General features: G+C 46.8%; 1 protein-coding gene across 2 annotated transcripts in view; it reads left to right on the top strand.

Annotated features, from left to right (window-relative positions):
• The window catches only part of NPHP4 (nephrocystin 4), a 96,145-nt gene extending 73,034 nt beyond the window's left edge, over nt 1–23,111 (top strand). For both annotated transcript variants that reach the window (XM_081017113.1, XM_081017112.1), the window contains exons 19-30: nt 4,309–4,437; nt 9,684–9,895; nt 10,253–10,479; nt 11,998–12,184; nt 12,421–12,510; nt 13,181–13,337; nt 13,883–13,968; nt 14,567–14,652; nt 15,175–15,346; nt 18,710–18,889; nt 21,331–21,474; nt 22,345–23,111. In XM_081017113.1, the coding sequence (XP_080873239.1) occupies nt 4,309–4,437; nt 9,684–9,895; nt 10,253–10,479; nt 11,998–12,184; nt 12,421–12,510; nt 13,181–13,337; nt 13,883–13,968; nt 14,567–14,652; nt 15,175–15,346; nt 18,710–18,889; nt 21,331–21,474; nt 22,345–22,485 (1,811 nt within the window). In that variant the 3' untranslated portion in view covers nt 22,486–23,111. The remainder of the gene's footprint in view (nt 1–4,308; nt 4,438–9,683; nt 9,896–10,252; nt 10,480–11,997; nt 12,185–12,420; nt 12,511–13,180; nt 13,338–13,882; nt 13,969–14,566; nt 14,653–15,174; nt 15,347–18,709; nt 18,890–21,330; nt 21,475–22,344) is intronic.
• The last annotated feature ends 2,300 nt before the right edge of the window (nt 23,112–25,411 follow it).

The following is a 25,411-nucleotide window of genomic DNA, read 5'->3' as shown; positions in this document are numbered from 1 at the left end:
AAGGACCTCTGCTGTGATTCTGACTCTGCTGTGCCTGCGCCACCTGGCCCTGTAGCCTAGCACCCCATCCTACTGAGACACGGGCATCAGCTCCACAGCTGACGGAAAACAACTGTTTGGGCTGTTTAGGGAGGATTTCCAGCTCCTCGGAGGGGGAAGGGGAGGAAAGCAGAAGATTTGCACCTTGCGTTGCGAAAGCTTATTATCCCCCCTGTGCCCCGACAACGGTAATAACATCGGGTTGTTGCGGCATGGTGGAAATACACAGGTCATTAATTCTGCTTAGTCTTGTTTACAAGCGGGCAATCCAAGGCGGCTTTGAAAGGAGACAATATGGAAAAGGCGACACTCAATTAGATGCCAACAAAACAACAACGCAGGGGAAACGGAGGCGGGGGCGTTGGAAGCTGCACAGAACCGTACCTGGAAGGACGAGGAATCCGGGCTTATAAGGGCCTTAGCGCTACAGGCCTCGTAGCAGGTGCTTTAATTCATCTGTCTGCAAAAAAATAAAGGCGGTCTGACTCCATGTGTTTCCACCCCCCGCAAAAAAAATCTTATCTTCAGAAGAAAGATTAGCTTCCATTCTACCGTATCATAAATTGACATTTCATACTTTGCCTGCAAGTGGGTGATAAGCTCTTTAGCAAGGAGTGGGGGAGGGACAGGGGCTGCGATGATCAATCCAGAGATGAATCAAAGGCCGGGGAAGGAAATGATCTAATGGCGGAGAGAGATTCAAAAGGGACTTGGCAAGTCCTGGCAAAGGCACAGAGCCCCATTCCTCCTCTTTGACTCCACAGCTACATGTTCCTTGATCCTGCATTTCAGTCGTCTTGTTGGCTGGTTGTTGTTGGCATCTAGTCTACCAGTAGCAAGGAGGTACTGGAAATTTCTGGAAGGAGCATCAATCGCCACCCTAGTAGAGACGAAAGTATGGCAGTTGGCTTTGGCAGGGAAATTGACTGACAAATCAAAGCTTGTGAGAGGTTTGAAAGGGAAGGACACATTTACAAGGGACTGTTATACCTTTATGTATGCAGCTAAAGGGGACACGGAGGAAGCCCCTTCACTCTACAACATTTTCTGGCTATTTTAATGTTTATAATTTGTATATTTGTTTGAGTGACTGGAATTGTGTTGGTCCAGGAGACTGACGGCCTCTCAGTAATCAATCATCTCATCTGGGGAAGGAGGGGGAAGCAGGTTTGTCGGTTCTGTTGTTCTTTGAAGATCTGCCACATGAGACGACGATGACGACGATGATAAAAAAATGTTCTCTGATCCCGTGCTGTCTGAGAACTACTGAGTTTGGATGGCTGAGTAATAGGGACACTTCTTGCTTTGCTGATTATGCAGGGACCAGAATACTTGTGGCCAGGGAAAGATCGATTCCTTTGCAAGGGCCAGGCCAAATCCTGCTCTTTCCCTCAGATAGTTGAAAGGCATGATGATTTGACATTGCTCTCAGCCCCAGCCCTCCTGACCATCCCCCTCATCATCCCAAATTAGTTCGCGCTTGGTGCCATTTTTTTGCCCTGCTCAGGACTTTCTAAATTGCTGCTCTGCGGTTCACAGATCACCTGTACTTTGATCTCTTTGAGCTAAACTAGATGTTACTTTAATTGGTGCCAATGGGAGCTTTTTATGAAGGCTTGGAGCCAGCGTTGCCATTAAATAAAGTGAGGCAGCTTCCTCGGGCAGCAGGTGGTGGGTGGTGGCAGCACCCCCACAACAATCCCACCTGAGCCCCCTCTCTTGGAGGGCAGAGCTGTGCCCTTCACCTGTGCAGATCATGTGCTCTGACCACTGAGCAATGGTCCCCCTGCTAAAATTAAGTAAATACTTCACCATGGCAACTATGGGGACTGTAGAAATTGTGACTTCAAAGAAGGACCTTCCTGCATTTGGAAGGAACAGATCAAGAAGGAACTGCTTGAAGGAGCCAGGAAGTGTAAGCTTCCTTCAGAGGATCCAAGGGATGAAGGCGCTCACTTGCTCCCGTTTCAGAGGATCCTGGCTTCCATTGCGCACTGCAAAATCAAAGACCCTCTTATGCAGAAAGAGCCTTAAGGTGCCTCCTTTGATAACTCTCTTTTTCTGAACGGGCTGTGGGTTTAGATGGGAGAGAGGGGCTTTTTTATTTTTTAAAAAAGAGAGTTTTGGCTGGCAGGTTGAGTCAGAGATCAAAGGAGCTGTCGGACTTGCAAAGAGACTGGATAAGCTTGCCATTATGCATCAAGGTGTTTATTTCCGAAAGTCAAAGGAGATCCCACTGAGTTCCCCTTCGGTGTCAGAAAGGTATAAAATAAGATAAGGCAATTGCCATGAGGGGGAAGGAATTGATTCTTTGAGGGGGTGCTTTTGGGGCTTAGAATTGCTCTGGTGCCTCTGCAGATGGTTCCTGTTAGGCTCCTTTCTGGAAAGAAACCCAAGCTTGCTCAGTCACCTTCATTATTAACATTGCTCCGGGGAAGGTAGACTTTGTTTTCTGTAGCGTACTTGTTCTGGTGCTTCTTGTAAAAAAAAAAACCTAAAAAAACTCCCATTAATAAAACCCCAAAAAGCAAACCTAGCTTGAGGCTTTGAAAGATCTGAGAAAAAGAGGAGGAGGGGAGGAGGGTAGAGAGAAAGCTCTCCAACAAGCCAAAGGCACGTTCTGAATACTATATCTTAAGACTGGAATTAGCCACTTCGAAATGCACATGCGTCTCCAGATATGCTTTGGAAACATGGAAACATAAGGCTATAAGAAGAGCCTGCTAGAACGGGCCAACATCTTGTTCTCACAGTGACCAAACATTGCCTGTGGGAAACCTGCAAACAGGACCCATGCACAAGAGCCCTCTCCCCTCCTGTGGTTTCCAGCAACTGGTATTCAGAAGCATTATTGCCTCCAACTGTGGAGGCAGAGTGTAGCCATCATGGCTAGTAGCCAATGATAGCCTTGTCCTCCATGAATTTGTCCAGTCCTCCTTTAAAGCCATCCGGGTTGGTGGCCATTACTGCCTCCTGCAGGAGGGACTTTCATATTTTTAACTGTGCGCTGTGTGAAGGATGTTCTGTTATTTGCCCTAGATATTACAAGCTTCAGCTTCAATGGGTGTCCATGTCTCATGAAGAAGAGAGAAAAACTTATGTCTATTTACTTACGACATGCATAATTTTATAAACTTCTATCATGCACCACTTACCTTTTCTCTAAACTAAAAAGTCCCAAACACCTTTCCTTATTTTGATTTTCTTGGTTGCCCTTTTTTGAACCTTTTTCAACTCTACAATATCCTTTTGAGGTGGGGTGAGTGGAACAGTACACAGTATTCCAAATGTGGTTGCACCATAGATTTCTATAATGGCTTTATGATAGCCGTAGCTTTGTTTTCAATTCCTTTTCTAATGAGCCTTTGCCTGGAATTTGCCCTTTTCACAGTCGCTGTATGCTGGGTCAAGATCTTCGAGTTCTCTAGTATGACCCCAAGGTCTCATTCCTAGCCTTTCATCACCAGTTCAGACCCCATGAGCATATAGGTGAAATTATTATTATTATTATTTTAGCCCTGACTGCATTACTTTGCACTTGTTTACATGGAATTGCATTTGCCATCTTACCCCCCATTTATTCAGTTTAGAGAGGTCCTTTTGGAGCTCTCCCCAATCCCTTTTTGTTTTAGTGACCATGAACAATTTAGTATCGTCAGTAGACCTTGGCACCTCATTGCTCATGCCTAACTCTAGATCGTTTACGAATAAGTTAAAAAGCACAGGTCCTAATAGCGATCTTTGGGCGACTCCACTTTCAACATCTCTGCATCTAGAGAATCAACCATTTATTCCTACTCTCTGCTTTCTGCTGCTTAGCCAATTTGTGACCTCTTCTCTTATTCTTTGAGGGCTAAGCTTACTCGGGAGACTTTGTTGAAACCCTTTCAAAGTCCAAGTACACTATATCAACTCGATCACCTCTATCCATATGCTCAGAGAAGGTTCATGAGACAGGATTTGCCCTTGCAGAAGCCATGCTGACTCTGCTTCAGTAATGCTTGTTCTTCTTCCTACAACTTAACCAGTTTGTAATCCACTAGAGGAGCTCTCCTGCTGCATCCATTACAGGCCATCCAGGCAAGACTACATTCCAGGGGAACATTCAAGCTATACAAAAACACTTGAGGAGAGTGCAGAGCAGGGACTGTGGGGTGTGTGGCTTGAGGAGGGAGGAGGTCTGTGGAACCCCCTGGGGTTTGATAGAGAGGTCTGTGTCCATCCCCTGAGCCTGTGCTCCCTGAGTCTCTGCCTCGTCTTCTTTTGTAGGCCATCTGTGTGAACAAAGGCAGAGGAAGTCCATCTCTTTGCCACCTTCTCGCTCTCGGATCATCTCTTCCCATGATGGGAACAGTGGCTTCCATGGGGGCAGCTTGCTGTCTTCAAATGCTTACAGCGGTAAGTCGGCTTCTGATTTCTCAATTTTCCTTATTGGGTTATGCTGACGAGGCAGGTGGGAGCAGAAATGGGGAAGAGGAGAGACCACCGCTTTCTCCTTCCCCAAACAGTGAGTGATGCACCATGCAGGTGGATGCAGGGAGGGGTGGGGTGGACCGCCTGCTAAGGGCTTTGTGGCTTTGTCTTCTTCCTCCCCTTCTTCCCCTCAACCTTTTTGAGTTTATTTTTTATTTTTCTAATAATTTTTATTGATTTCAAGAAAACAATCGAACAGCTTCGAGTAAACATACATAGCAGAATCTAGTTACAGACACAGGTTATAGAATACACAATCGGACCAGATAACAGCAAATGATTAAATTACCTTAGAAGAGTCATTATCAGTTTCGTGTGATTATTGATTATAGGATGGAGCGAACTTGTTTTCTATTGCTCCGAAGGGGAGGACCCGAACCAATGGATTTAAATAGCAAGAAAGGAGATTCCAACTGAACCTTAAGAAGAGCTTTCTGACAATACAAGATTCCTGCATTGCAGGTGGTTGGATTAGATCACCATTGTGGTCCCTCCCATCCCTATGATTCTAAAAAGAGCTGTTCAGCCGTCAAATGGACTCCCTCGGAAAGTGGTGGACTCTCCTTCCTTGGAAGCTTTTAAGCGGAGTTTAGCTGGCCACTTGTCAGGGTTCCTTTAGCTTTAAAGAGATTTGAATCTCTGGTGTCCAAGGGTTCTGAGAAGGGATTTGTTTCAACACTTTATGCTCTGCTTCTAGACTTGCAATTTTTCTCCCTTGCATTGCAGGGAGTCAGACTATATGACTCTTGGGGGTTGCTTCCAGCTGCAGTTGTAACCCCTCTAAAGTGTGGGTGGAGGGCTTGAGAACTTTGAGTCCATACTAATAAAGGGGGGGGGGGAAATAAGACCACACTCCCTCACACTGATATTTCTTCGCTTCACCCCTCACCTGTGCTGTGTGAGACGTTCAGACAGGGCTATCTCCCAGACGATATTGAGCCATGCCACTTCAGGTAGCATTTTTCATGACTTCCCTTGTTGAGCAATGACCACCCAAGCCACCACCAGTGAAAGCAAGAAAAGAGCTTTGTGCTTAGCTTTCGGATTCAGGTCACTTTCCAGAAGTAACAATGCTAAGAGAGTGTCAGGCAATGGGGTGGACCAGTTACTGATGAAATTGTGTCCGATATCCAAGACCAGACCATTGAGTTTATTTTGAAAAGGTGAGGGTAGGTGGCCACTCGTTCCCTTAAGGGTATGTGGATCTGTTAGCTTGCTGGTACCTCATGTATGAATGTGTGTCCGCTTTGCAATGGGCTATGGAGACTGGCTCAGAAAATGCAAGATGTTAAATCTCAAGCACACAGGGAGGAAGCCTCAGGTGAGGCTGTGCAAACTTGGCACTTAAAGCAGCTCTTCAGTTAAGCCATGTTTTCTTTCTAGCAAGGGATTGTGTTCAAGGTGTTCAGTGAAAAGCCAGCTTGACTTGATTTATTGTATTTACCCTGCTTTTCCTGTCTGTGGGCCCTCAAAGCAGCTGCCAGGATTGAAAACAGTCATGCAGAAGTACCAAATCATCATTAGAAAACTCCAAAGAGTTGGATGAAAACCAACCAGCTGCTCTGCACCTGAGCTGCTTTTGAGAATGGCCAAGCTCACCCTCGTAGTGAGGCTTTGGTTTTTTGTTTTTAATTCCAGACACTGGCTCTCTTTTAAAGGTGGATGCTGGAGGGTTGAGTGATCTGATCAGAACTTGGTTGGAGGCTTGGCAAGGGCAGCAGACCAAGCCAAGCAGCACCATTGTTTCAGCTTCTCGTGGGCACAGCCGTTGAATATGGGGGGGGGGAGTTTGGGGGGGAAGGGAAAATCAGAGGTGTATTACTCTAGCCAACTGCTGCCACACAGGTAGAGACTACCTGCAAGGTTTCTGGGAAACAGATTATTTTACTTGTTTCACTTTACTTTGGACTGCTGTTCCTGCTTGCATCACTCACCAGCCCCACCTATCCACCACCCTATTTCCAACCCCCTCTTTAAAGGTAAAGGTAAAGGTACCCCTGCCCGTACGGGCCAGTCTTGACAGACTCTAGGGTTGTGCGCTCATCTCACTCTAGAGGCCGGGAGCCAGCGCTGTCTGCAGACACTTCCGGGTCACATGGCCAGCGTGACGAAGCTGCTCTGGCGAACCGGCACCAGAGCAGTACACGGAAACGCTGTTTACCTTCCCGCTATAAAGCGATAAACCCCCTCTTTATATCTCACCAAAAGCCCTTTCCTCCATCAGATTGCCCACTCCCCCAGCTCCTCACAGTTTGCCCAACCTCCCTCCTCCATAGCTCACCCCCAAACCCCTTGCAAAAACCATCCCTCATTGTCCAACAGCTCTCCCAACGCCCCAAACTTTTGTACCCCAGTCGCAACCCGGCCCCTTGCTCTGCTTCAAGTGCACACACATCCGTCAGTGTGATGACATATGAGTGCAACTGTAGTAAAGAGAGAAAACATTTATACGTCTCCTTCCATCCATACACACACACACACACACACACACACACACACACATTCATATTCCAAGATGGCCTACATATTTTATTTCAATATGCAGCAACTGTAGCAGAATAAAATAGTGCCCCCGCCACCAAGACCAACAAAGAACAATTCAAAGAACAAATGATATAGACAATTATTTTTGTTATTTATTTATTACGTTTATATCACACCTTTTCCTCCAAGGAGCTCAAGGTGGTGTGCACAATTTTCCTCCTATTATCCTCACAACAACCCTGTGAAGTAGATTAGACTAAGAGGCAGCGACTGGCCCAAGATCATCCAGTGAGATCCATGGCTGAGTGGGGGAATTTGAGCCTACGTCCTAGTCCAACACTCTAGCCGCTACATCACACGGGCTCTCTATATCTAATAGCAGAGAAGATCCCCACAGCTGAATATGCCTTAAAGCTGCTTGAAACAGCTTTCCAAACATGTCAGGGTGGAGTAGATATGGTTGTCAACCGGTAGGGAGTTTCTGAGTTACCCATAGGGAGAACTCGGAACTGCTAGCGACAGTGCCCCGAAAGATCCACAAGAAAGATATTCTGGGTGGGAAGGATAGTGAACTGGGAGCCTGCCCTAGAAGGGGCTAGTTTCCAAAAAGAGCTCTTGTAACACCTGCATCTATCCGGATGCAACCTCCAGAAGCAAGGGGAATCCTGTTGCACATCTTTCTGGAGTCAGCCAGCCTTGGGCAAGCGCCACTTACAAAGGTTGTGTGGCATTCACCCACCTTAAATATCCCCTTCCCTCAGAGCAGTCTTGTCCAGATGTATCTCCAGGCTTTGTGATTCATTTGTTGTTGTTGCCAAGGTTGCCTGAGCTGATCTGCCGCGACTGGGAGAACAGAAGGTGGACTGAGCATCCAATTAAGGGCATCTAACCTGCAAATAGGACTTACTATTTATAAAGAGAGAGAGAGAGAGAGAGATGCAGCCAGACTAATAGGCAACCTTGTACAGCAGTCCACGTCAGATGAAGAATTTCATTTGGGAACCTGAATGGTGGAGTTGCCAGGAGACCAGTGGACCTTTCCTTTTGAACTGCCAATCACTCCAGGCTGTCATAAATGCTTTACACGGAGTAAGACCACCAGCCCTTCACGACCAGCTCTGCCTATGTATTAAAACTATTCAAGCCCTCAGGCCGAGAGAGAGGAGGAGAGGGATGCGCGCTCGCGCTCGCACACACACACACACACACAGAGAAACATTCTCTGGCCTGACACCCCTTCAACCAGAGATTGAAACTAGGGCCTTCTGCACTGGATCATGCAGCCCTTTAATGCATAACAGTTATTTACTTACTTTTATTTTACTGCATTTATACCCCACCTTTTTCAAGCTCCTTGCTCAAGGTGCCATACTTGGCTCTCTGCCTCCTCACAACAACAACCTTGCAAGGTAGTGACTGTCCCGAGGCCACCCAGCGAGCTTCACCATGGCCGAGCAGGGATTCGAACCCTGGTCTTCCAGATCTTAGTATGACATTTTAACCGCTATGCCACACTGGCTCTCATTGATTAGCTGTGGTGGTGGATGAAAGTGCAGCAGGAAGTGGCCAGTTCAGTGTAGACAATAACTTGGTGGACAAATGGGGCGACCCAATAGAAGGCAGCTTGCTATGCTTTTGAAACTCCAGTTGCATCTACCGTCAGGGCTGGCCCCAAGACATTTTGCTTGAGAACTAGATGCAGCCCTCCAGGTTTTCCTGCCTGGCCCTTAGGACTCCTGCCTGGCCCTTAGGCCTTTCTTAAGGACATTTTCTTGTCAACTGGAGTCTCTTGTTTGCCTTGGTGGAGAGATGTGTGTCTAGAGACCTCCGACTCTTGTGTGGCTGAAATGTAGCCAGCTGTACAAGGGCACAAAGAGTCCCATCTATTCTTCCTCTCACTTTTGCCTCTAGCCTAGCCCACCGTTCGCATGTGGCCCACAGATTCCCCATGGCCTTTGGACTGAGTAAAGTTCCTCATCCCTGGTGTAGACTGAGCTAGATTGCAAAGGTGGTTGCCCTACAGTTCCGTGATTCTATGGCTAATGGTTGCAGCATAAGACAGCTTCTTACGTTTCTGTGCTTTAAAAGCTCTTTGTTCTCTTTCTGTTTTACCTCTGGTGGTCTTTTTCTCTCTATAAAAAAAAAGCATATTACTTTATTTGCAAAGCTATTTCCCACCACAAAGGAAAGAAAAGGCCACATCAAACAAGGAATGGAAGAATATGAAAGTGTAGCCAACTGGTGTGTTGAAAATTGGTCCCCCAAATGAAATCAACCCGGGGAGATAAAGCCGCAAATTAATAACTTAATACTCAACCATTCAGCAGAGTAACGTGTAGCTAATTCATTAACGTTGTCTTCAAAACCAAACTTGAAGCCTTTCATTTTGAGATCTAATGGAATTTGAAAAGAGGGCAGAGGTAGCCACGGTCTTAATTGCATTTTTATCTTTATTGCCCAGTAAAAAAAAGAGGGGAGGGGCAGGGAGAAAAGGAAGAAGGAGTAATTTTTTTTCTTATTAAGGAAACAGAAAATGCCACAGGTTTAAAAAGCAGCATTCAGGCAGGTATCAATCGCACTAGCAATTCCTGTGCATCAAGACAGAGAAACGATGTGATTGGCTTTTGCTTCATCCCATCTGCCCATTTCCATCATGACCTCTGTCTGTCTGTCTGTCTGTCTTCCAGTTGGGAACGTGTGCCAGGCACAAAAACTGGCTGATGTGGACAGTGAGCTGGCGGCCATGCTCTTCTCGCGCCTGCGCGAAGTCAGCGCCACGTTTCAGCACAGCAGCCGCGAGGCCAGCGTCACCCGGAGGCGGAAGCTGGAGAGGATGCTGTCAGTCCGGAGGCGGGAGTCCCAAGAGGGCGATGCTGCGAAGAAAGCCAGCCTCATCACGGTGAGAGACTGGTTCCCCCATGGCCGCCTTCTGAGCTGGACCCTTGGCCCATTTAGCCAAGTACAACTCACTCCCAAGTAATGGCATCTCTACAGGGTCTTAGAGCTGAGCCGTCAGGTGGGAGACAGTCAGTGGTCTTCTACCCGCTGTCCGAACACATTGTCCCAGAGAGAGCCACAGGTGGCATTGCCCTGTGCGTTGTGTGGAATAAACATGTTCCATACAGTTTCAGAATTGTCTTTGGTTTTTGTGTTCCCTAGTACTCTTAAGATGCTGTGTTGGTTTCTCCGGAAGAGCTATGTCCCATAGTCTACCCTGCCCACTCAGCCAGTTCTTGAGCCTTTCCTTCCCTCACAGGGACGGCATGAGGATCGCATCCAGCACTCCCGGGACCTCCAGATCATCGAGGCCTACCGGGAGCGCATCAAAGCCGAGAGCATCGCCAGCATGCTGAGCCAGGCCATTACCACCCGTCACACCCTCTACGCCACGTTTGGCACGGCTGAGTTCTTCGAGTTTGCCCTGAAGAACCCGTATAATGTCCAGCACACGGTCACCATAGAGACAGACAACCCAGAGCTCAGGTAGGAGACGTCCCAGGGCAGCAGTTGGGGGCCAAAGCAGGCAATGCCCTTCATTGTGCTTTCTGAGCCCCAGCCAGATCACTGTGAGAGAAAAAGCGGCTGCATTCTGAAGGCCAGAAGGATCACACAAAAACTTTCAGGAGACGGGAGACACACAATCATTCATAAAAATGCTCGGCATTAATATCCGTTTGTGTATCTATGGTGCGTTTCAAGTGTTCAGATCACCTCACGTGCATAAGCTCAGTAATCCTTACAACATATTGCTGGGAATCACAGGTTGGGAGAGAACTCTTGCCCTTGGATCCTCCTTGCGGGCTTCCCATTGGGGCATCTGGTTGGCGCCTGGTTGAGCACGATGCTGGACCAGATATGCTTTTGGCCTAATCCAGCAGGGGTTCTCCTTATGTTCTTATATTGATTATATTCATTTTGGGCCATTGGAACAGGGTCCAATGCAGTGCAGTCAGGTCAAGATTGATCTTTTCCCCTCTTCCCTCCCTAGCCCTTTTCCCTCGTGTGCTGTTCTTCTTTTGTTTTGTTTTTTTAGGTTGTAAGCCTGTGTTGCCAGGGACTGTCTTATTTTAATTGATCATATGTAAGCCACTTCAGAAGCCTTTTTGTCTAAGGAGCAGGGTTCAAAAGCTCTAAATAAAGATTAATTAGTGGGGGGTAGAGGGGAGGTTTAGTTCACACACTGCACACAGAGGCTGTTGCATCCCCTGTAGGATCTCTGCCAGTGGGAGCTGCAGTTCTCAATCTCAGGAAGACAATTTTGGACCCCCACCCTGCCCGGCAAAAGCTTTGCCCCCCCCCCCAACCAGTGGGCAGCATTCATTTGCCTACAGGCAATAATAAAAGGGTTCTATGCACAGCGGGTGGCGCTGTGGTCTAAACCACAGAGCCTAGGGCTTGTCGATCAGAAGGTCAGCAGTTTGAATCCCCATGATGGGGTGAACTCCTGTTGCTCAGTCCCTGCTCCTGCCAACCTAGCAGTTCGAAAGCACGTCAAAGTGCAAGTAGGTAAACAGTGTTTCTGTGCGCCGCTCTGGTTTCGCCAGAAGCAGCTTAGTCATGCTGGCCACATAACCCGGAAAAACTGTCTGTGGACAAACGCCGGCTCCCTTGGCCAGTAAAGCGAGATGAGCGCTGCAACCCCAGAGTCGTCCGTGACTGGACTTAACTGTCAGGGGTACCTTTATGCACATGAATGCCACCAACCCCAGTTAGAAGGTAAATTCTTCAGTTGTGATTCTTGCATTGCAGGGGGTTGGACTAGATGGCCCATGGGGTCCTTCCCAACTCTACAATTCTATGCTCCTGTGAAATTAATTCTCCCTCCGTTATACACGAGGAAAGCTGACACATGTGCTGCAACAGACACCGGCTCCCAGCCACAGTGTCAAAGGCAGCAATCCAAAGTTTGATTTTGAGATGGCTCACAGGTAACAAAGAGGTTGGAAGTCCCACCTGGAAGTAAAAGCATTTGGCCTTTGTTTGGTTTGTTTCTCCCTCCAGTGTCATTGTGGATGCTAGAGAATGGAGGCACTTCAAGAGGCTGACCCAAACCACCACCCCTCTGGAGGAGGACATGTTCCACCTGCAGGACGACCTCACGCCTCAGGTGTACCTGCGCCCCAAGGAGACGGTCCACATCCCCTTCAAGTACCAGGCCTTCTCCCTGGAGCATGCTGCCACCATGCAGGTAGAGAGGCGTTCGTGCTTTGCTTTTTAAAATACTTCCCAAATATTTGCTTTTGAGAAACTTTACACAAGGCGCAGCACCGGAATCTCATTTAAGCCTATAGCAGAATGAATTCCACAGCATATAAACCAGGATAATGGCTCACAGACATTAGACTCCCAGAAGACAGTGGGAGGATTGGGGGGGGGGGGAGTTAAAATGGGAAGCACACTCCAACTCCTCTCTTTCATTCCCAGCAAGGTCCCATGGAGCTGATGTTCAGCAAAGTCAAGGAGGTCTCCGCAGCCCCCTGGAAGTCCTGTGGCATACAAACAAAGCACATCAGGGTAAATCGCACTGATTGACAAGGAGAGTGATTGGGAAGCATCCAGTCAGTCGGCTTGTGGGTGCTCTTCCACCTTCAGATTTGGTGGTTCTGTCACTCTCAGTACATTCCTCATGCAGGAAGGTGGTGGCAGTGGCGGGGGTGGGTCTGTGTGCAATGACTTGGGGTGGGGGCAGCTCCAGACATGCTCCCCTCCAACTTACCACCCCTGTGCCTTTCGATCTCCAAACCTTGCCCAGCTCTGTAATAAAGATGCGGCCTGTTTTCCAAAAGGCACTCAATTTTATTATTTCTTTAAAGATACACAAGGACCTGATTAGTATTACAGGTGATAGTACTGAAATTACTCGAGGATTATTTCTGCTCTCTGCATTTATGGGATGTAACAAGGATACCAAGCCTAAGGACTTAATTCCGCATTTGCTAATTGCGGCTTAGGCAAACCATCCCTCAGCAGTTCAATAAAGATTCAGCCTGTTTTACGAAAGGCAGCTTTTCCTCCAGGGCGCTCAAGGTGGTGTATGTGGCTCTCCCTGTCCCCCCTCATGTAATCCTTGCAACAATCCTATAAGGTAGGGCGGGGTGAGAGGCAGTGACAGGTCCTCACGGTCACCCCCATTCATGCTGCCCTGTGGGAACGACATTAACTTTCTCCCTCTCCCTCCACCCAGGTCTCCTTCACTGCAAGCGGCGGGAAGCTCCTCGCCATCCTCAGTGTGAACGTGGAATCCCAACCCCACGTGGTGGATCAGACCTTCCGCTTCTATCACCCGGAGCTCACCTTTCTCAAAAAATCCATCCGTTTGCCTCCTTGGCACACCCTTCCAGGTATCTCTTAGCCAATTTCGCAGGCAGCCCCACCCCCTGAAAGTGAAGAACGAGAAACGGCACGTTGAAAATCACTGCCATTGCCAGGGCCAAGCTGGATATACTGGATGTATGCAGTGGGAAAGGGTCATAGCTCAGGGCACCTGCTTTGCATGCAGAAGGACCCAGTTTCAGTTGGGATCTCTGGGTAGGGCTGAAGAAGACCCTTGTCTGAAGTCCTGGAGTCTTCAGGACTGCCAGTCAGTGCAGACAATACTGAGCTAAATGGCCCCGTGTGATACAAGGTAGTTTCCTGTACTGAGGTACAGGACATTAGCTCAGGGGTAGAGCATATGCTAGGAATGCAGAAGGTCACCAGTTCAGCCCTTGATTTCCTGACTGGGCAGTTGGGTGGTCTTAGCAGTATAAATACGTTGCACACATTGCTTTCAGCAGATGGGAGGATTTTGCATTGTATGCCGCAGCAGCAATGGCAGAGATTATTTTTATTCATGCTGTTTTTGTGGGAATAATCAGACCTCACGATCTATTTTTGTCCTTGCCAGGTGCCCCAGTGGGTATGCCGGGTGGAGAACCAGAGATGTTTGTGCGTTGCAGTGACCCCAACATTGTTTGTGAAACCAAGAAAATGGTACTGAATGCCCCACAAATCTTTGAAAATTATTCCAACCCACCAAAGATTAGCGAGTTTTCCCCCCACCCCCTTTTGCTCCTGCTCCCGAAGTCCCTGTAAATGTGCTGAAAATATTTCTTTCATAACTTCCAGCACAGCTCTGAGTCTTACACAAGTTATAAATTAACTTTTCCAGATGCAAAAAAGCAGACCCTTCAGGGAAGAGAGTGGTATGTCAGTGCATTGTCCCTTGTGTGATGAAGGTCCCAGGATCAATTTCCAGCATCGCTGGGAAAGGGCTCTCTCTGTATAACACCCTGGAGAGTTTCTTCCAGGCAGGGTGGACCAGGGTGAGGTTAGCAGTGCAGCCCTCCAGATGTTGCTTGATCCCAGTTTCCGTCAGCCCCAGCCAGCCCAGCCAATAGTCAGGGATGACAGGAGTCTTACTCTAGCAGCATCTAAAGGGATGCACGTCAACCACCCCTGGTGTAGATCAGTGATGGAAGGCAGTCTCCTTTTTTCCAAAACCTGCTCCCTGGTTTTAATTCAGAAATTAATTCAACACTACTGGGTAAGGTCTGGTACGTCACAATCTGGTCTCGGTCTTCCCACCCAGGGGCCTGGCGAACCTCAGGATGTCTTTCTGAAAGTCGCAGGCGGCCCAAGTCCACAGATCAAGAGGTTCTTCCTTTCTATTTACACGTAAGTAGGAAACCATGACGGCCCTCAGATTCTGTGCTGCATCAAAGTTACTAAGGGTGGAGGCTTCCTTCCTTGCTTGCTTGCTTGTATGTGTGTTGTTGTTGTTTAACAGGTAAGAAGCAAAGCGATAAAAAATAATTTTAAAAGATCAAAAGGCACCTGCAGCCTATGTTGCTCTGTCTTCTTAAGGAAGCAGACCCTGGAACATTCAGCCACTCGGAGAAGCCCAGAGCTGAGCACAGAATTGCATTTTATTTGGATGTTTTCCTTTTGGTTTTTTAACAAAGAAACAAAGAAACAAACAAACAAACAAACCAGGATAGGATTGTGCCCTTCTAGGCCGTGTGAGCATTCCCCAGGAACTGGGCGGCTGGTGCTTAATTTATAGAATGCACACATGTGGGTTTGAGGGAGGATTTTCCTTCTTTCCCGGCTCGCAGTTTTGGAGCCGTCACTTCCCCGAGTATTTTTCACTCTGACAAGGCTGTGAAGCACCATCTGTTGCTCCGTTTGTCACTCCAGGGACCCCTGGCTGGCTGCTCCGACACAGATCTGGCAATTCTACCTCCATTCTTTGCAGCGGGTGGATGTTAGCTGCATAACAGGGCAGCTGACCCGCCTTTCACTGGTGCTCAGAGGGACTCAAGCCATCCGGAAGGTGAAAGCGTACACCTCACACCCGCATGAGCTGACGGTAAGATCAGACCCCGGGACTCCGTGGGGACTTTACTTTATTCTGTGGTTGCTCAGATCTTAAAAGAACAGGAAACCTTCTGTTTCATTTTCCTCCTCCTTTATTACGCTTTTCTCCCTCCTGCCTGGATTAGTCAAACAGTTGATCCTAGCCAATCAGGGATCACATGATGCAGCTAATCAGATTCGGCTGGGCAATGTTTTTCCAAGGACAAATAAAAGCAATTGAGAAAGAAAGAAAGGGCGATGCACATTTTCACAAGAAACTGACAAGAAATCACACACACACACACACATTCTGCTGGGAAATTTGATTCCGCCTCTGCAAGTGCCTTTGCTTGGAGATTTTCATCAAAGGTCCCCACGAGATGGGCCGTCCGCTAGGATGCAAGAGCCCGTTAGGAGACCTCAGACAATTTACAGCTGCAAAGCCTCTTCTGTAATTGTCTTTTGATTAAAGCCATCGTACGGAGGGATCAGTGGCCCAAAACCCCAGTGGGCAAGTTATCAGAATTAATGAGTCTATGGAGAATAATAATTTCTTTAGAATGCATTTAGTCATAATTATAAATGTGAATAATAAGAGAAACACAAACTCCGCTGCCCTCACATAAATTGAAGGGGGGGGGGGGCTTGAAAATTCTGAAGCTACATGAGTTGAAAGGGAACAGCAAAAGACAAAGGAAACTTGAAGGAAGCTCCAGCTTCACTCATGGTATGGAGTCTAAGTGAGATTCTGCTGATCAGACCTGGGATCAGTTCCTAGATGTGGATTCTCTGATGAGCCCTGGTCAATCCCTCACCCTCAACTTCACCTCTCCAATCCGTATACAAGCCCATACTGTACTCAGTGTGACATGAGGTTATAAGAGCATAAGAGAAGCCTGCTCAGAAGGGTAATGGGTTGAGATGTGAGTAATCTGCAGTTCTCTCCAAACTCAGAATTTGGCATTAGGTTCATGCATAACTTAGGTGGATGGTCAAACAGGTGCACACCTGTTTGGGCAGTTGGTCTGTTGATGGTGCTATTGGCGATGTTTGTATGCCAGAGAAGATGCTGAGAGAGGCATGGAGGGACTTGACCGCTGGTGAGTGTGCAGCAGCAAGTAGCAAGCATCAAGAGCTCAGGGAGCCAAATCTAGTTCAGATTGTGCAGCACCTGGGCCAGCTCCCAGTGGAGTTTTCAGAGAAGATGGGTGTTATAGGCAGACCTATTGAGTGCCCATGTCCTGGCCTTTAGCTGAGAGTGAGAAGGAATTTAAAGCTGCCAACAATTTGAAGTCAGGAGTCAATGTCAGCGGGTTACTGACATCTGTAAACTCTCTGCTCAGAGCTTATGAAAGATTGAGAGTCTTGGCCAACAGATCTTCGTTTAGGAAGTCTAAACTTCCAGCCTCTGGGGAAGAGTCAAACACAGGATCCACTCCTTGAGACTGCCCTCAAAGTGGGCCTCGAAATGTCTCAGGGTTTTCAGGGTCCTCAAGGCAAGCTCCTGCTGACCCTCATCCATTGAGACCACCTCCCCTGCCATCCAGAAGCACATGCAGCCTGAGCTGTGGTGGAGAATGGCCTTGTATTCTCTAGAGAACCTCCCGTGGAGTCAGCTGATTGTTATATCTCTAGAACAGCCTTTCTCAACCTTGGGTCACCAGACGTTGTTGGACTACAACTCCCATCATCCCTAGCCAGCAGGACCAGTGGTCAGGGATGATAGGAGTTGTAGTTCAACAACATCTGGGGATTCAAGGTTGAGAAAGGCTACTCTAGAGCAAAGGGGAGGAGGAAGCCAGTGGCAATTATACCTTAAGCCAAACAGCCCTCCCATGAACATTAATCACTGCAGCTGGACAGACTGACCAAAGATGCCTGCTAAATTGCTGGCATAAGGCGGATGTAGCCCCATTGCCAAGGGAGAACCTTCATGAAAAGAAAATGCGAGGCCCTTGCCTTTTGCCTCTGCAGGCTCTCATTTCCATGTCGGCAGCACACATTGAATCATCGCCTCATTTGCATTCCAGGCTGCAGACAGAGGTAGAGCAGATTAGCTTCCCCCGTGGCTTGATCAAAGGACACCAGGGTGGTCCCTTTCGGAAGAGCCTCGTTGGTGTCTGTAGCATTTTGGATTAACCTCTGAGAAGTCCCTCCTCCTCCTGATCCTCTGGCAGGGGGCTTTGGCAGCTACTGTTCACAGCATCACTCAGTCACCTAGAGTCCACATGGCCTTGAGGTGACTGTCCCCATTGGGGCACCATTGTTAAAGGGCCAAAGTATGGATGCTGACCCGAGCAGGGATACATCCATCACCTTTCTCATAGTTGATTTGTAAGCCACCTTTCCATAGTTAAGCCCACCCTGTAGCATCTCTGGATATGATGTAGAGGGAGGGAGGGAGGTGCCCTGTGAGGTGAAGGAGAGGACCATTGTGCCTTACACCTAAACAGGATGTTCCCTTCCAAAATGCTTACCTGGCTTTTGGCAAGCCACCCACACCTTGTAGCTCACATCTAACCAAGAGGAAGGAAGGAGTCTTTCTTCCTCACTTCCTCTGCAGGGGAGACATGGATTTCCCTTCCCAGAATCCTTTGACAGTGACTTTAAAATGGAACAGATTTTAAGTCTTAGCTAGGCCTGAAATCACTTATGGTTAGTAAAACCACCCACGGGCTATTGAACATAGGCTAGCAAGCAAGCTACGTTCAGAGCGAGTGATGGAATGCCTCAAATCTCTAGGTGACTATAGACAGACCAGGGGTGGTTCTGCCGTTGACCACAGTCTTTCCTGCTAAAGGTGGATCTAAGGATCCATGCAATAAGGCTGATGAAGCAGCCCTGAAAAGGAGTTCTGAGTCCTCAGCAGCTTCACTCCATGGTTTAGTCAGCAACTACTCCCTGTTTTCCAGAGCAACCTACGTGTGGGCAGAGGTACAGGCACCGAAGATTGTGTCATATTTTGCAGTAAGCTCCTTTCCCCGTAGGCTCATTATGAAGCTGAATGTTGGAAGATTCAGGACAAATAAAACAAAGCCTTTCTTCATGCAGTGCATAGTTAAACTACAGAACTCGCTCCCATGGGAGGCGGTGATGGCCCTAACTTGGATGGCTTTAAAAGAGAATCTAAACAAATTAATGGAGAATATGGCTATTGATGGCTACTGGCCATGATACTTCTGCTCTGCCTCTGCAGCTGGAGGCAGCCATGTTTCTGAACACCAGTTGCTGGAAGCCACAGGAGGGAAGCGGGCTCTCATGGTCAGATCCTGCTTGCATCACTTTGGCCACTGTGAGAACAGGACTAGACGGGCCACTGGCCTGATCCAGCAGGCTCTTCTTCTGTGTTTATGTCTCCTCGTTCTTCCTCTGCTAGGTGGACCCAGAAGGCGTCTTCATCCTCCCTGCAAATGGCGTGCAAGATCTGCACCTCGGCGTGAGGCCTCAGAGTGCTGGCAGCCGGTTTGTCTACCTCAACCTGGTGGATGTCGAATACCATCAGCTTGTTTCTTCCTGGCTGGTGTGCTTATCCTGCCGGCAGCCTATTGTCTCCAAGGTAGTCAGACATTTGCCTTTAATTCCCGGTTTTACTAAGGGTGATGCAAGGGGGCCAGAAAGGTCAGGTGGAGGCTGAACATGAGGGATCCAGAGTCAGCAAGGACAAGACCTTGCTTCAGGTGGGTTTTCCTTTCAGTCTGAAAGTCAAAATTCTTCTTACACTCCTGTCTCAGGAGTGCCATTTAGGGGGGACTCGGGTGGCAATTTCAAGGCTGCCTCCATGGTTATTCTTCAGGAGTTTTCTTGTTTCTGGTCATTATTAGGAATGATAAAGGTGTGTCCTAAAAGGCAATGCACTGTTTGTTTCCCCCTCTTGTTGTAATTTAAAATCCAGGCTTTTAGCTGCATAGCTTGTCTCCCATCACTGAAATCTGTTCTGTGGGCAGGAAGGAACTTTGGCCTCTGAGCCTGTTTGGCCTCTGAGCCTTGCCTGTTCAACAGAGGAGCAGTTTGCCATGCTGCAGTTCAGCCACCCCCAGCTCCCCAGATTCAGAGACCATGAATCGGAGAACACACAATTCGGTTCAGTTTCATGTCCACAGCCATGGTCTCCTTCAGCCCTTCCTCAAAACCCTTTCTTAGAAGCTTTATAATTTTGTTTAGCTTCAACCCACTCTGCAGGGAGTGAGGGTAGATTGGCAGACCTATAGTTCCTGTATTTTCCCAACAAAGAGTGCTTCATAGCGAGGCATTCCTGATCGAACCAGGGTTTAGATTTGTTGGAGTATAATGGCCGCCGTGTTGCATTTTTGGGGGTCAAATAGGGTTGAAGAAGTGAAAGCAAATCCTGAAACAAGTTTATTCTAGTTTCAGGGCATGAGGAGTTTAAGAGGTTGTCTCTCCTAATGAGGAATATATCTGAGTGTAACCTCCCAGATACTTTCTCGTCCAGTTCATCGAACCATCTAATGTTTTCTTAGAAGACAGTGGGTAGGGAGGCAGGATCCCACAAGCCTTAACCTTTTGGCTATTTATTCATTATTTAATGTATTTATATCCCACTTCTCTCCCATACTGGGATTCAAAGCAGCGTGCAACATTTAAAAACATCATCATAAAATACAATGTAATACAAATTGAAAAATTATAGTTAAAATGCATCAAAACACACTTAGAACCAGCAGCTGAAGTACAGTTTGCAGTGATCAGCATTGTCTGCTCCTTAGTTCTCCAAGTCCTGCCTGAACAGGAAGGTCTTGGCTGGCCAGCAGAAGGATAGCAAAGAGGGAGCCAGGCTGACCTCGCTTGGGAGGGAATCCCACAGTCTGGGAGCAGCCGCAGAAAAGACTCTCCCTTGTGTCACCACTAGCAATGCTTCTGATGTTGATGGGACCAAGAGGAGGTGCTCACTGGAGGCGGGTTCATACAGGGAGGTCTTCCAGGTAGCCTGAGCACAAGCAGTATAAGGCTTTATTGGTCATAACCAGTGCTTTGCATTGTGCCCAGAAATGGACTAGAAGCCAGTGAAGTTGTTTTAAGAGGGGAGCAACATGCTCCCTGCAATGCCCCCATCAGTAGTTTGGACCAGCTGAAGCATCCAAAGGTAGCCCCACGTAGAATGTGTTACAGTAGTCCAACTGGGATGTAACTAGGGCATGTGTCACTGTGGCCAGATCCAGCATCTAATTTGCCCCCTTCCCCCTTTTCTCCGCTGTCTCATTATAACAGCCGTCTCTAGTTTGCTTATTAGACATTAAGTCCTCTGGGTAGGAAGTGTGCCAGCCCTGTAGAGCACCTGATACTCCAAAACTGGAGACAGTAGCAATTGCCCTGGCACACCTGACAGCGGGCTAGGTGAGAAAGCATGAGCTATTCAGCAGCTGCTCAAAAGGCGAAGCTAAGAGCTAACTCAGCAGCAGCTCAAATGGGATGCTAAAGTGTGAAATCGACACATACACACACCGAGTTTTTTATAGCTCTGCAGCCTCAAGATATGAAGAAATCCAACTCAGTCGCAGTAGACCCACTGAAACTGATGGCCTTCGAATCATAGAACTGTAGAGTTGGAAGGGACCCCAAGGTTCATCTAGTGCAACCCCCTGCAATGCAGGAATCGAAGCTAAGGAATCCCTGACAGATGGCCATCAAAACTCTGTTTAAATTGGGGAAGCTCTTAGATTTCATTGGGCATAGATGTTGGGTGCAACCCAATATATAGACCTCCCCCCCATCTCCTGTGTAATTAACAGGAGGCAGGGGCTATTTGAAGCAGGAAGCATTAAGGGAGGAAAAGAGTGAATCACCCTCTCTTAGAGTGTCTTTTCCCCCAAAGCACATTCCTGTACCCACTAAACTGAAAAAAGGGAAAGAAACTCGGAGGAGATCCTAAACACAGAGATCTCTCACATCATGGCACTTCATTCGGCCCTGATAGTGGTGTTGCATCATCCCGTCCAGTGTTGTCTCGGACTCCAGTTTTCCTTTTCTCCCCACCTCCAGGCATTTGAAATCGTGCTCCCCCCTGGTGGAGGGAAAGGCTCAAACAAGAGGATCACCTACGCCAACCCCTATCCATCCCGGAGGGTCTATTTCCTGCACACCAACCGGCCGGACCTTCTACAGTTCAAGGAGGATTCCTTTGAGGTAGCATCTTTTTTTTAAAAAAATAAAATATTTTTTAATTGGGAATTTTGACATAACAATTTATCAAAAATACATCATCCTCATTCCCCCTCCTGTTTTTTCCCAACCCCCCCCCGACTTCCCTCAGTTCCTCTCTCTGGTTTCTCAGCACATGTTGTTCTCTGCATGTTACAAAATTGTAAAAATTGAGGTAGCATCTTAAGAGGAACAGGATGGTTTGACTTTGCTGAGGCTCCAGGAAGTTCTCCAGGCAGAAATGCTACCCCGGGCACTGCAAAGTTGGCTCTCAACTGTCTCTGTAATCTGCATGTTTGGATAGAACCATAGACTTGTAGGGGTGTAAGGGACCCCAAGGGCCATCTAGTCCATCCCCCAGTGCAGGAATCACAGCCAAAGAATCTCTGAATGATGGCCATCCAAGCTCTTTTTAAAAACCCCCAACAAACTAGAGTTTTGAGCATATTGAGGGCAATCAGCTCTCACATCCCAAAATAGTTCTGTAAGGGTTCTCTTCGCATGTGTGTGCCTCAGCTTTCAATTTTGATGAGGGTATGCAGTGTTTCAAATGCATGAAACAGCCACCATAGACCAAATCCCAGAGGCAAAGCTTCCGTATTGTCTCATGTAGCCTCGAGCACCATCTGAACACCTTCCAGCCAAAATCCAGCACTAAAATAATAGTAAAAATCCCACACCACCCTTGAGACACAAAAGGTGCTTCACTTTGGCCTGGAATTGGGCCTTGCCCTTTTCAACAATTATACTGAGGGATCATCCACGGAATCACTGCTTACGAAGCAATTTATATGCAGGCATCTATTAGCCCTCAACTGACCCTCTGGCTACCGTCCCTGTTGTTTGTCCTTGCAGATCGGCGGAGGGGAGACGTACACCATTGGCTTGCGATTTGCCCCGAGCCAGAGTGCTGGCGAAGAGGAAATCCTGATTTATATCAATGATCATGAAGACAAGAACGAAGAGACTTTCTGCGTGAAGGTCACCTACCAGTAGTGTTGTAAGGTGTATGCGTTTGTGTGCCCTTGCCTCGATTGTTTCCCACTCTCCTGCAATCCATCAAACTTCCCTAAAGGGACAGTACCGCTCCCTTCACGATTCCCGTCTGCAAACAGCCTTTGCGCCCCTGAATTGTCGCCGACCACAAGTCTGCAGAGAGATTACCTCCCCCACTCCGCTACCTCAGAGCGGTGGGACACATGGCCTCCACTGGAGTGTACTTTAGCTTGCATCCCATTGAGCCCCTGCTAAGCCTGCGTGATTGATTGCCCGAGTGGATTCCTGGGACGTCAGCACGACCTCCAACCACGCAGCTGAGTCGTGCCTGTTATACCCCCACCCCCTTTCCTCCTTGCTCCGGATCGAAAATTCATTTCTCTCGCCATGAAATGTCACTGGCTGGTAGAAGGCAGCTGAGGCTTTCAGACCTTTAACACGGCAGTGCAAGCTTGTTTGCCAATTTGTTTGGTTTTGTAACTTTATTTTTACACAGAGGTGCGGTTTGGGGCGTCTTTGGGTGCTTGTTTGTTTTTTAATTAAAGAAAGGATCATAATCAGAAGAACATACGTGCCTTCTCATTCTTGTTGAATGAATTAAACTTAATTGTTTAAAGCCACCACAATATGGAGAAAGCGGGCAGTTCTTTTGACGTAATCAACACACACAAACATAAAAATAAAGCTCACCCCCCCAGGGTAAAAATGCAGCAACCTCTATAATAAACTATAAAGGTGGTTAAAAATGAAATTAAACCAGCAGCGCATCCCTCCCATCCCACCAAGTGTTTGGGGGTTGTTGTTTTTAACCTGGCTGCCCAAACAATTTTTGCCACTTGGATGGTAATGGATATATCTTTGCCTGCAAGAAAAAGATATACATGGTCCAGGATACTGTTGCTGAAAGCTTGTCCTAAAAAGACCACACAACTGGGGATCAGCGACCAGGGGGTGGGTGGGGCAGGGGAAAGGAGAAGAAAATGGATCATGGGCATACAAGGAGGTGGCAGCGATTTCAAAGGTAAATATGGGGTTGAGACTGTTGGTCTGAAGTGAAAAAAGACTTAGAAATTTGGTCAAATTTGAAGCTTTCACTGCTAGGCCGTATTGCTGCGATAAAAATGAATGTATTGCCTGGAATGTTGTTTTTGTTTCAAACTTTGCAGATTGTTGACAAAATGGATTGTTTCAAGAGGTGGCAGAAAGATATTTCTAAATTTGTCTGGCAGGGCAAGAAGCCCAGAATAAAATTTAAAATTCTAACGGATGCAAAGGAAAGAGGCGGATTTGCCCTGCCAGACCTCAAACTTTACTATGAATCAGCAGCCTTCTGCTGGTTGAAAGAATGGCTACTTCTTGAAAACACTGACATTTTGGACTTGGAAGGTTTTAACAATGTATTTGGATGGCATGCATATTTATGGTATGATAAGGTCAAAGCACATAAAGCATTTAGAAACCACATTGTCAGGAAAGCGCTATTTAATGTTTGGATAAGATATAAGGACTTGTTAGAAAACAAAACCCCAAGGTGGCTGTCACCAATGGAAGCGAAAGCCTTGAGAAAGGTCAATATGGAGGTCAAATGGCCGAAATATTGGGAAATTTTGGAACAAGACGGAGATAGACTGAAATTGCAGAGTTTTGAAAAATTAAAAAACAAAGTGCGAGACTGGCTTCATTATTTTCAGATAATGGAGGCATTTAAATTGGACAAGAAAATCGGCTTCCAGGTGGAAAGATCCAAATTAGAAACAGAACTGTTAGAACCCAAAACTAAGAATTTGTCAAGAATGTATAACTTGCTGCTGAAATGGAATACTCAGGATGAAACGGTAAAATCGGCTATGATTAAATGGGCACAGGACGTTGGACATAACATTATGTTTGCTGACTGGGAACAGTTGTGGACCACAGGTATGAAATTTACGGCATGTAATGCCTTAAGAGAGAATATTATGAAAATGATATACAGGTGGTACATAACCCCAGTCAAGCTTGCAAAAATCTATCATTTGCCCGATAACAAATGTTGGAAATGTAAAGAAATTGAAGGTACATTTTTTCACCTTTGGTGGACGTGCCCAAAGATTAAGGCTTTCTGGGAAATGATATATAATGAATTAAAAAAGGTATTTAAGTATACCTTCCCTAAGAAACCAGAGGCCTTTCTCCTGGGCATAGTCGGCCAAATGGTGTTAAAAAAGGATAGAACTTTCTTTATGTATGCAACAACAGCAGCAAGAATACTCATCGCAAGGTATTGGAAGACACAAGAACTTCCCACGCTGGAGGAATGGCAGATGAAACTAATGGACTATATGGAACTGGCGGAAATGACTGGTAGAATCCGTGACCAGGGAGAAGAGTTGGTGGAGGAAGATTGGAAGAAATTCAAAGACTATCTTCAGAAACATTGCAAAATTAAAGAATGTTAGAGTGATGTTGGACTGAAAATAAGCGGTTTCCAGGTGTACAGGTTAAAGTTAATGATAGACTAAGATTAAAGATTAGGATTAAATATGTTTAAGGAAATGGAAATTTGATAATTAAGAGGTAAAATTTCAATGCTATATTACATTAAGATCAAAGATTAGGTTTAAAGAAGTTGAAGTTATATATTATATTAAAATTAAAGATTGGGATTAAAAAAGTGGAAAAGAAATTGCTGGACAAACAATTTGGATTGGAATACAAAAGAGGGAGGTATGAGGAAGTCCAGAAAATAAGTAAATTCAAAAACGGAAATGGAAAAGAGATATTGTTTTTAATTGTTATGTTTCTTTTTATTGTTGATTCTTGCTCTTCGTGTTTTTTTTATTTTCTTTCTGGGATTTGTATTGTGTATTTGTGTATCTTTTTATGTTTTTTTTCTTTGTTGTTCAATTTTTGATTGAAACCTTAATAAAAATTATTAAAAAAATAA

This window comes from Podarcis pityusensis (genome assembly GCF_964106645.2).
Source record: "Podarcis pityusensis genome assembly, chromosome: 8".
Classification (NCBI taxonomy): domain Eukaryota; kingdom Metazoa; phylum Chordata; class Lepidosauria; order Squamata; family Lacertidae; genus Podarcis; species Podarcis pityusensis.
This window is presented reverse-complemented; position numbering and strand designations above follow the sequence as displayed.